The 12,644-nt window shown below is 39.0% G+C and overlaps 1 protein-coding gene across 1 annotated transcript in view; it reads right to left on the bottom strand.

The window, feature by feature from the left end:
* The window catches only part of ppm1h (protein phosphatase, Mg2+/Mn2+ dependent, 1H), a 32,522-nt gene extending 28,578 nt beyond the window's left edge, over nt 1–3,944 (bottom strand). The window contains exon 1 of the mRNA XM_034149477.1: nt 3,497–3,944. Within this exon, the coding sequence (XP_034005368.1) occupies nt 3,497–3,729 (233 nt within the window). The 5' untranslated portion in view covers nt 3,730–3,944. The remainder of the gene's footprint in view (nt 1–3,496) is intronic.
* Nucleotides 3,945–12,644: the final 8,700 nt, after the last annotated feature.

Below are 12,644 nucleotides of genomic sequence, written 5' to 3'. Positions count from 1 at the left end.
TTTTTCAGCCATTTCTACTGATACTAGCACTATAAAACCCTCTTTAGGTATTGAAAATGGGGGTAAAAAAAAATACAAGGATATTGAAAGATATAAGAAAGGTAAAAAAGGACAACTAACTGTCCCATATAATCTGGACATGATTGTTAGTATTTACTAAAATTGTCAGAATGCACAGTCCCCTATCTGATTCCCTTTGAACAATGCTTGCTTCAAAGAAAATATAGGCTGTATATAATATTCAAAACAAGAATATAAATAGTTCCTTTATTCCAGAAGGGAAATCGGGTTTTGTGACAGTTGCTCCATTTTATAATATAATAAATAGAAATATAACTAAAAGATTTATATATAGATGCAAAGTTGAAGATAATCAGGCATTAAAGCCCTTCACAGTGCTACCCAATAAGCTGTAATTAAGTGTTCAATTGCACTGCCAGTATCTATTCCGGCGTGTTATCAGTCGGAGAAACCCATCGGGCAAGGACCCTGTTAACCCTGACATCACTTCATCTCATTTGGGCTCAGGTTTTCTCCACTGGCAGTGAGATTTCACAACGACAAAGCCCGCTGGTCAGCCAGCTGTTGACAAATCCCCAGTATGGCTCATGAGGCTTCGCCAAGCTGACACACACACACACACACACACACACACACACACACACACACACACACACACACACACACACACACACACACACACACACACACACACACACACACACACACACACACACACACACACACACACACACACACACACACACACACACACACACACACACACACACACACACACACACACACACACACACACACACACACACACACACACACACACACACACACACACACACACACACACACACACACACACACACACACACACACACACACACACACACACACACACACACACACACATCAGTGTGGCATGTATTCATGAAGCAGGGCTGTGCAATTGTTCTGTATAATAACATATATTTTCAGTTATTATTATAAGACATGGAAACGTTAGTACCATGAGTGCAATGTTTCAATATCAAACTAGCAATAATTCTAATAATAACTCAAATTATGCAACCTACTTAAGAACACATGAGTGTGTAGGGTTTTCTTTTCTTTCTTGAGATTACAAATTCTTCATGGCAGATTAGCATAAAGAAGAATAGCGGGAGGAGGGTATGAGGATCAAACCATTTCAAAGGATTTGTTCATTCTGTAGGAGGGAGAGCCCACTTAGATCTGTTTTAGTTCTGACACTTTCAAATAATCAACCACTCATTCAGCAGAAATGTAAAAATGAAAAGTATTGAATGAAGCAAAAATGTGTCTGAAATGTGAGGGTTTGCTGCTGCTTTGTGTGTTTTACATAACATTGAATCAAATTCAATGAGGTTTTAAACTGAAGGTCAGACAGAACCATCATTTGAAATACATCACCTACACTATTTTTGACAATTTTTCCAAACCATTATCTGTGAAAAGGAAACATAGCTCCATAATTAATAGTGGTTGTGAATAATATCATAATCTCTCTCTGTCTGCAAGTTAAATGTCTTGTTTTCACCTTATACACGAAAAACAATTGCCTGAGGGAGTGAAACTGACCTCGTTTGTGGTGTTAAAGATGACATCTACACTGGATTGGTGAAGTTGAAACATTAGATGCAAAGAGATAGGGTGAGTTTCTTACTGAATGTGTAACGTCATCATTTAAACAACTCAAAGAAACTGACGGAGAGGACACTCATGGAAATGTAACAGAGCTTTCTAACTCTTCTTTGTGAATGTCTGAACTCAGGCCAACAAACTGCTGTGTCACACACACACACTGTGTAGTTAGGATTGCCTGAAGGATTGAATTGTGACCTCCAAAGCAACCAGTGATACTTTATCCGGGACTGCGTGAGTGGAAGTGATTGTGACTCTGTGTTCTCGAGCGTTAGAGGATGAAGAGAACAAGAGTTTATCCCACTGTTGAATTGTGTCCTGTGCAAGTTATGTGTAATATACATGACGTGAAAAGGTTTTGCTTTGCTGAAACAGCTCTTATCTTTGCCTGAGGTGGCGTAGAGCACCCTGCTCTTCCACCAGCATGCAAATCAAGTCATTCCTGGCTTACCTCTCGCGTCTGTTGACGTTAGAATAACATTTCCCCAAGTCTGCATTTTCTCATGCTATGCCATTTTTCTGCAGCTGCACTCTCAGAACTAACTACACAGTTTGCTGAAGCAAAGTAACAACTTAGCTTTTCATGAGTCAGGCTGCTGCACTAAACGCTGTTTATAATATGTCCTTTTAAAATACAATACAGCCCTGCTTTATCACAGCTTTGCAGGAGGATGCAATGAGCCAAATAGATTAAGTATGCCCAAACATAAGATGTGATATCAATTATAAAACAGATGATCTTACAGTAGGTCCGATGCAATTCTGGTGTCAGTTTTCAAGTAGAAGGAGGATGGTTTGTGTCTGACAAGGCAAATATTGAATGAGCAAAACTTCAAACCTGCTTTCCTACAAGTAGATAGGTCACTATGTACCATGTTAGTTATGTAAAGGATCCGATCAGGTTTTATTGGCTTTACTTAGACACTGAACTGAATACACACTATAGCAATGAAAAAGGTAAAGTGGTAAAACTAGTGACTATTTGTAAGACATTTACTGCCTAGCCTCATATACAAAGTGCTAGTAAAACGTGTTATTGCTTCTCAAAATAAAACCTAGCTTTATTACAGCTTTGACAGGATGATTCAGGATGCCAAATTGATAAGGTACGCTCAAAATAAGAAGTGATATCCCTCATAAAACAAATCATCTTACAGTAGGTCCGATGCAATTCTGGTGACAGTTGTCAAGTAGAAGAAGGATGATTTTGACAAGGCAAATATTGAATGAGCAAAACTTCAAACCTGCTTTTCTACAAGTATCTACTGTGTGTCCCATGTTAGTTACATGTAAAGGACCCGGCCAGGTTTTTCTGGCTCTAAACTGAACTGCATAAGCAATGAAAAAGGTAAAGGGGTACAAAATGGTGACTATTTACAAGTAAGACCTTTCCTACCTTGTCTCATACAAAGGGCCAATAAATCATGCTGTTGCTATTCAAAATAAAACCTTTGTTGGTTCAGTTCATTGCTCATAATGGAAAACATTACTAAGATGTCCTGTCTTACAAGGATGTTGCAAAACAGACAGCTTATAATATGTTTTCATGTGGTACGCCATCACAATAATACAGCTATACGGCCTAGATCTGTTAGTTTTCACGTCCTATAGGAAACTGTATACACTGTGATGTAAACTATAGAATATATGCTTGTGTGCAAGCTGCTGCACCTGGGACTATTTTCTTTTATTCCACACGTGAATCCTGCAGTAATAACAACAAAAGGGCTCATGTTTACGCCTTTATCCAGGGTGATCTCATCGCTCACTTCCAAAGGATGCTGTGCAAGAAAAGATGGACGCATACAGGTTATATACTCACTCTGCGTAGCCGGTGGCCCACGGCAGCCTCTTGGTCTCCTTCAGGATGAGGATCGGTCGTGCAATGTGATCCGCCGAGCACTCAATCTCGTCCGGGGACAGACCCAGGAACTCCGGTCTACTGTACGGGTATTTCAGCGGCAGATCCGAGCCTCCGGGATGGTCTCCGTTGGATCCACCAGCCATCATACCTCCCATAAAATTGGCCACCGCCGATTTCACCCGCGTTAGCATGGTCCTGCAGCAGCGTGGGTCCAGGCGATGCGATTGCGTGAGTATCCCCCCGCAAGGCGACGCAGTTTGGCGGCGTGAAAGGTAGACACACAGCGGTACAAACACATTCACTCATTCAGCCCGGCGCTGCCTCGGTGAACGCGGAAATAAAAAAGCTCTCACAGCAGACACAGAGCTGCACGCTGGTCATGTGACAAACCGGTTGCTGCTGGTGGATTCGGTGAGGTCGCTGTGGCATCTCAGTGAGCAGCTTACTGTTGACAGTGCTGGAGGTCAAAGGTGGGTAATCCCGCAGTGACGATTACCTCTTGCAGGCAAGGTGCAGACTATAGACTGTATAAAGGGTGCAGACCACAGACTGCATATGAAGGGTGCAGACCATAGACTGTAAAGGGTGCAGACCACAGACTGCATATGAAGGGTGCAGACCACAGACTGCAAAGGGTGCAGACCATAGACTGTATGAAAAGTGCACACCATAGACTGTACATATAAAGGGTGCAGACTGCAGACCATATACCTGTATACAATATATATAAAGGATGCAGACCATAGAATATATATTACATTACATTTCATTTTCATTTAGCTGACGTGATATAACGTGCAGACCATAGACTGTATGCAGTTCATATAAATGGTGCGGACCATAGGCTGCCGACCATATACCTGCATACAATGTGCAGACCATAGACCTGTATACACTATAAATGGTGCGGACCATAGACTGCAAAGGGTGCAGACCATAGGCTGTACATACTGTATAAAGGATGCCGAGTGCCGACCATATACCTGCATACAGTGTACAGACCATAGACTATATGTAAAAAGGGTGCAGACCATAGACCTGTAATATAAAGGGTGCATAGACTGTAAATCCATTGTGTTTTACAGCTGGGGGTTCCTGATCTCACAAACAGAAGCAATGCATACCGTTTTTGGACACATTTTATAAACTTGTAATCAGTTAAATATCAGGTGTTAGGACAATTCTTATGAAAATAATCTGAATAAGTCTTATAATGCATAAAGCTGATGTTTAGTATTTGCTTTGTGCACTGTGAATGGACAACCGAGACAGTCTACAAACAATAAATGCAAAACATTTAAAGGGAAACTAATTCAGAAGAGATTTGTGACATGATACTGACTGTGGCGGCCTTATTTCCTCAAACAATGTTGCCAGCGGACTGACTCACATTCAACTATGGTAACAAATAGTGTTCTTTAATTTATTCCGCACACAGATTCAGCATGTATTCCAGATTACAAACAGGAAGGTTACGTTATTATTTTATCAGTTTTTCTGGCCTTTAGTTGGTTTAAATCGGATCTTTAGGATGTGTGTCTAGACATTCATGAACTTACAAACACACTAAGTGCTGCATTTTGGAGAAGTGAGCCTCACAAAAGTATCTGTTATACAATACCGCAGTCTATACTGTATAAAAGCCAAACCACACATCAGACTCACCGGCTTCTTTCTATCGATGGACCAGCATGCTGAAAGGCGAAGTCTGACATTTGGTGTATTTTAATAATCTTGCAGTTATGATGTTTTGAAATCCCTCAGGGGATTAATAAAGTAAACTATATATCTATTTAAAGTAATGAAAGTCTGAGAAAACAACTTAATTTTGCTCCACTTACAATGATGAAAGACTGATGCAAAATGGCACTGTTACACTCATCGGGGAATTGATTCAAATCCATTCATTACAAAGGTTCTCTGGAAAATGTTTTGCCTTTTGGACAGACAGGGACTGTTTTCATCAACAGTCTACTGGAAGTTGGCAGACGTCTGATTAGCCTTCAAATAGAACTCTGCTTGTTTAGCATCAAAATCACAACTAGAACTGATTTTAAGAAACGAATCGCATCTCTTTTATGTGCATTTGTAAGGCTTTTCATGTACGTCATTCTTCTCTTTCAAGTATAAGCCAGTCGTTTTGACTTCTAATAATTCTCAGCTACGTCGTTGTTTGCCTTAAGTAATTGATGTTGGCTCTTACTACACACACCTCCTGCTTCATACACACATACCAGTATACTGATATAATACTTCACATGGGAAATGTCTGAAAACCATACATGATTATACTTTATGGTAATTGATTAAGCAAGCTTTTTAAGGTCATGCAAAACCTGACAATCAGAGAAGTTGAGCAAAGCTGTCTATACATCCATTAATTCACTGTATATGTGAATTTATTTAAGACATTATTTTGGCCATGTTTTGCTTTATAAGCATACATCTAACGCGTTAACATTTTCTTAAAAGGCAGTCTTATTATACATATAGACACATATAGCTTTATAACATCATGACACATGAAGAGCATGTAATACTGACTTAAAATGTATCATATACTTCATAATTGCTGGTCCCTTACTGACATTTCTTGTTAGGATTATAGTGTGTTATTATTCCAATAATTGTAATACATAATTATCTTTTTATAATTAAATGTACTGCATTATAATCATTTACTATATGAAGTATAACACATTATGTTTATAATGCATAAAATGCATAGACTTGCAACAAAAATCTTAGTGACTGACCAGTAACTAGAAAGTATTATACAATTTTACCTACAATTCATTATAAAATGACATGTAATTATTATTCGTTTAAAGCATTTTGATTATGAATGAATGCCTTTAATTATTATAATTATGTTTAATCTTCGTAATAGACAGAGGTCATTAAAATGCTAACTATTTATCTTCTATCTATTCTGCCTCCTTAACGATTCAAGTTTATGATGATGAATAATATGACTCTCTGAATATCACAAACCAAGCTTATTGTAACTAATGTATATTCACATACAAAGAATGCTCATTAAAACCATGAGCTCACTCATTATACAGAATGTCTCCAGTGCAAATGAATGAACTCCAATCAAAGTGGAGTTGCCAAATTGGCAGACTATATCTAATCAATAATTCACGAGTTTGCCAGCAAAGAGCTTTATTGACCTAATTACACACAGCAGGCCTGTGTGCAGGAGAGGATGTACTGTACGTTAGGCAGCCATAGTTATCAATCATAGTTATTACACACAGAGCACTGAATATGACTCTGATCTAAACCACATCCTGTTTCAACATGACAGTTCCTTCCTTCTGTGTTTCTAGTTTAATATTCAATAACAACTCCGATCTCAACCCATTCGACAAATGTGATATATAGTGAAATACCAACTGCAAGCCAGGCCTTAGCACCTAACATCCGACATCACCTGACATCACTGATTCCCTAAGGCCAGTGTAAAACCCTCACAGACAATTAAGACTGTTATTAGCTGCAGAGTAATGGATTTGAAATGAGATATTCATCTATCACAAAAGTAAAAACATCGGGTCTTCACATGCTTTGTATAGTTTGCTTTCAGTAAACTGAGAGAAATTGTGAATCGGAGAAGCATGCCACTGGCAAAGCTAAAAATAACATCTGATGAAAATGCAATCAATTAAATAAAACCGAATAATTGTTTAAAATTTGAAATCTCCTTTGAGAGACGCATAATGTAATAAATACGTAAAATAGAAATGATATACCAAAAAGCATGATTTTGTTATGAATTTAGAATTGCAATACGTCGTCATGATTTTAGGACTTTTCCCCTGTCCAGATTACGTAATTCTGCACTATTGGTCAATACATTTGGACTACTATCTACTGCAACTCTACTGAAAGCTAATTTAGGTTGTTTCTATTTTTGTCCACTCCTTGCCCATCATCTCCCTTCAGCACTGTCTCTGTGTTACTCATCACACGATCATGATGATGGTGACGGGGGCCAAGAAGGCTTGAACAATGCCTCTGTTTAAGCCTGTGTGTGTGTGTGTGTGTGTGTGTGTTGTGTGTGTTGTGTGTGTGTGTATAATCAGCCTACTAGCTCTTCAACTAATGACTGACTCGCAGATGGACACAGACGGCCGCCCACACACACACTCACCAAGGTTAATCTGGAGGTGGTGACCCGGTGTGTGAGTATCCATGATCGCAGAGGCCAGTGTCTGTGGATCTCTGGATTATTTTCCATCCTAAAAAAAGGTGGTATTGATATTGTATGGCATGATTGCAAAGCTTATTCGCATCATGTATCATTTTTAACCTGTTGCAATTTCTGTAAATAATGCTAATTTCACTATAAAACTTATTATTGACCAAAGACTTCACAAGATATGAAACAACTCTCACTCTGCTGCAATCGGTGATTTTATTATTATTATATATGTTGTTTCATTCTGTGACCAGCAGATGTCACCAGAGTACTGAGAACCTTTTCAAGGTAACCTTATTTGACCACTAGTTTGAATTTCTTGGATTGTGTGCTGTATTTGCATGTGTGTGTTGCCTTAAGTACAAGAATGCATAACAATGCTTATTCCTGCATGTCTGAATTGGACCACTTTCCTGTCAAAATATTCAACGCTAAACGTTGAGCACATTGAATGAGCGAATAACATTGTATTGGTCACACACCACCAACAGGGCTGGTGTGTGTGTTACACTGTGAGTGTGTGTTATGTATGTGTGGCAATGAGTCCAGATTCCTTTCCCATCTGCCCCAGCAGAAGGTCAAGGGGTGTTAAGATGCTTTGACCATTTGACTCTGTTATTGCCTTCTTCACTTTGTGGTAAACAGCACCATTCTCCTCAAAAGTTGAAGTAAGGGTTATGAAAGACCGGATACATATGTTCTTGTTGAGGTTATTCACATTTATTTGTTGTTTTTAGAGGGCACTTCACCAATAAAATGCATCCTATATCATTTGTATTACTGAAGAGAGATATTGCATATCCAAAATCTGTGTGCTACACAACCGAAAGTTTTATACAACGGCTTGAATAATTAGTTTTTGTCTCATTCATTATGTTGGTCGATTGAACAAAGAGCAAAGCACCAAATTAATGGAAATTACAAATACAGGGAATCGTTTGAGTGTTAAATGGAAATGACTTGCAGCCGAAGCTTATAACAACATGGTGGGAAACTATTGTTTAGCATCAAACTGTGTTCCTTGGATCAATGCAACATTCCAGTGGCATGAAGGCAGGGGATAAAAAAACAATCAGTGTCGGGAGTTGTTGTTGATTTCAAAGAGTTTCCGCAATGTGGCACCAACGGAACATTCATTAAAAAAAAGAAAAGAAAACAGACATCATGTAAAGGGATGCAACAAGGTGAGGTTAGGTGCAACAAATACTACCTAAAAAGCTATGATATAAGAGTTATTTGCTCTATATAGGCCATTAGCATGATAATATCACACCTGATTGAATGTTTAACATTAGCATAAAGCAGATCACCTGTAGCCAAGTGACACATGGCATCACATGGCAATGAGTCAAGCTTTAAAGTGGTGTTTTAACATACTGTAGTGCAAAGGGATTAAGCTTTGTGTCAGAGAACAGGAAGAGGTCTGCTTTTCCTCCACCACCACAGGGATATTGTCATTTGGAGCAAATGCGTGCTGGTAAAGATCTTAATCCTAAAATTGCAGACAGAAGTGTTTCCTTATTTTTACAAAGCATACTCATACAAACTATGTTCCAGGTTGGCACACATTTGGGCACAAATAGGCGTGTTTTAATGGGTGTGTGTGGGCATTTTTTAGGGTTCCACTTAGCCACACATTGCTCTTAGATCTGACAATTACAAATTAAAGGATAAATGCTACATGAAGGGAAGCATGTCAGCTGGTTAGTCCACATTAAATCAGCATTTGATTAGTAACTATAGGTTAGGAAGTAGCTTTTCATTGTTGTTTTGTATAAACGCAACACAAAATTGACTATTATCCACTCATTTATAACTGCTACTCATTTTGAAGTTGTTTCGATTCTTTGAACCAGGTTTATTCCAATTGTTTTCATACAAGATAGAAAATCCACTGCACAACGCTAGGACTGGTAGATATCTATGCCTAACAACAGGTACAGGAGGGACTGATGTTTTAAAGCAATGTTCTCCTTGGACACAACCCAATGTAGCTGTGGTCTTGACATCCAGCCACATCACCCGGGTCACTGCCAACGAGCCTACAGACAGATGAGAACACTGGATACAATCCCAGAGAGCACATTTAGCAGAAAGCAACAGCTCACTTCTGTCAGACGCTGGAACAGGATGCTCCAGCACGAACCAGGCAGGAAGGCATTAAGAGCAACACCTCGTATTGTTGTGCTTTTATAATAAGTTGAGCTTTGATAACAAGAGAGGGTCAAGTTTTCACTGACCTGGGCATGAGCAGGAATATATATTGCAGTTTCATTCATCATCGATCAGCAGGCTGCCAATTTACCTGTTATTGGTTTCCAGGCAAGGTCCCTGCTGTGAAGTCATCACATACTATTTTATTTCAGTGGTTGGTGTGTGTGTGTGTGTGTGTGTGTGTGTGTGTGTGTGTGTGTGTGTGTGTGTGTGTGTGTGTGTGTGTGTGTGAGAGAAAGTAGCTTGTATTCTACACAGCACATATTATGCTAGTTTTCAGGTTTCATAACTGTATTTTTTGTCTATGTGAAAAGTTGACATGCTTTAATGTTCAAAAAGCTCTTTATTTTTCTCATACTGCCTGTGCTCTTGCACCTCTTTTCACCCTCTGTCTGAAACCAGAGCCCAAGCCAATCACATACAATGTGTCGTAGTGCTAGCCAATAGAAGCGTGAGTGTAAAATAGTATGTTATGGAAGTAAATAAAGGAGTCCAAGGGAAGCGTTTCAGGCAGGAGGGGGAAGGTGGGGAGAGAAACTCCCTCTGGAGGGAACTTTGCTATTTTAGCCTCTGCAGACCATTTACATGCACACAAATCTGTATCAAACACTACAGGAAAAGGAAAACCCGGCCTGTTTAAATAACAAGGCTTCACCTTTTTGTGTGACAATATTGCTTACTGCACATATTTTTTATTTGATATTCTATATTTTATTGCATTCTATTTCAATGTAAATTACTGCTTTATTTTATTGCTATCTTACTATATTTTTATTACAGTGTTATCTGTGTTCTTTTTTACTGTTATGTATGCACCACGACACCTAGTCAAATTCCTTGTACGTGTAAACCTACCTGGTAATAAACCCGTTTCTGATTCTGATTCTGAAATAAAAATCTCAATATACCTTGAGTACGTACATGGCCTGATATATTTATACAAGGTATAGCTTCTTGAAACCATTTTAGCATCAGAACGTAATTACATTGTTTCATCCTTACATTTCTCAGGAGGGCTGCTACCCATTATTGTGTATGTTTTGTACACGCAGGTTTAATGACATACAGAGGCTGGATGAAGGATTACATAACGTGTCCAGCAGCCTCTCATCTCACCTGGCTGCCTCTGCCTTTGATTCCCACCTAGTTCGGACTTACACACAGCGAGCCTATCATCTGTCATCCTGTGATCCGACGGCACATCAAAGCATGTTTCATTATTAAGGGCTCGGTGTGACCTTTCCACTTCTTTGAGAATAGAGGCTTGTAGAGAATATGCCAACAGCTGTGTGAAGTTGTAAAGGAGCCAGAAAACACAATTGTTTGATGGGTTGGATGAGAAAATGGATTGACATCTTAGTTTCTCTTTCATTCCAGGCCACTATAGGGGGATATAGAAATTGTCCACAGAGAAAATGTCATTTAACATGGGAGCCTGTGCTTCACCCAATGTGTTCCCCCTTGACACACACACACACACACACACACACACACACACACACACACACACACACACACACACACACACACACACACACACACACACACACACACACACACACACACCCGTCTTTCCTCTCACATTATAAAACGGACAATTCCATATTACCATACACTTCACTCGTTAGATTGGCTGCTTTGTGGATGTGAGAAATGAAGCATGTGACTATTTGACCTTCTCTTTCTATAGCATTTATTTTTATAACAACTACTTTTTATCACTTTATCACCAGCAAAACTTATGAGGAAGGATTGTTCAACAGTGTGCGCCGTTATTGTATTCAAACATCTCATCTTGCACCTCTCTCTGACAGCAGGTGGCGGTCCAGAACATATTTCATTTTGAGCAAACCCAATACAGTATGTCCTCTGTACGGATGACATTGAGGAAATTACTTTTATATCCTACTGATTTTCAACAGGTAATGCATTTTGAAAGTGATATAGATTTTACCAGCTTATTTACCTTATTTGTGATCATATTCTGGACGCTTTTTTATATATTTAAATAACATCAAAGTGTATAGATTGCTGCATCAGTCAGGGTCCCAGTCTTAATCTATATTTTTACCAAATTAATTGATAAAAAAGGGTTAGGTTACATTATGGGTGTTAGTTCTTGGCCTTTGGAATAGTAGTTTTAGTGTGTGTATTATTTCAATATCCATCATTAACAACAGTAAGATGCTTCATACCCACATTTTCAGCACAATTTTACTATTGTTGGTGTTTCAGATTCATTGATTGCTTCCTGTTTCTTGAATTTATAAATAATTGTGTTGTTATTCTATGAAATGTGAGCAAAGAAGAATAGTAAATTGTATGCCCCAACAACCCTGTCACCAACGTTACGGAAGTGGTCTTAATTAGGTGTCAAATACCTCTGGTCACCCTTCGAGGACCTCAGCAACAGAAGCAACAGCGTTTGCTGGTAGGAAACAACAACTAATGGAGACAGAGCTGTCACAAGAATAGTGCTGACTGTTGAGACTGGAAGTTGACAAGATGAGTGGTAAAACAATTGAGTCGGACCCTGGGAAGAAAAACAGTCTGATGACATTGTATTTCACCAAGAAACACGTTACAGAAAATGAAGGCAAGCAATACATGATGGATAAGAATGTAAAGTTCACATTATTTTTGCATTGTTCACACGGTCAACAACTGACAAGTCTTGGATAAGGT

Source organism: Trematomus bernacchii, unplaced genomic scaffold, assembly GCF_902827165.1.
Source record: "Trematomus bernacchii unplaced genomic scaffold, fTreBer1.1, whole genome shotgun sequence".
Lineage (NCBI taxonomy): Eukaryota > Metazoa > Chordata > Actinopteri > Perciformes > Nototheniidae > Trematomus > Trematomus bernacchii.
Note: the sequence above shows the minus strand (reverse complement) of the source record. Positions and strands in the feature narration are given on the sequence as shown.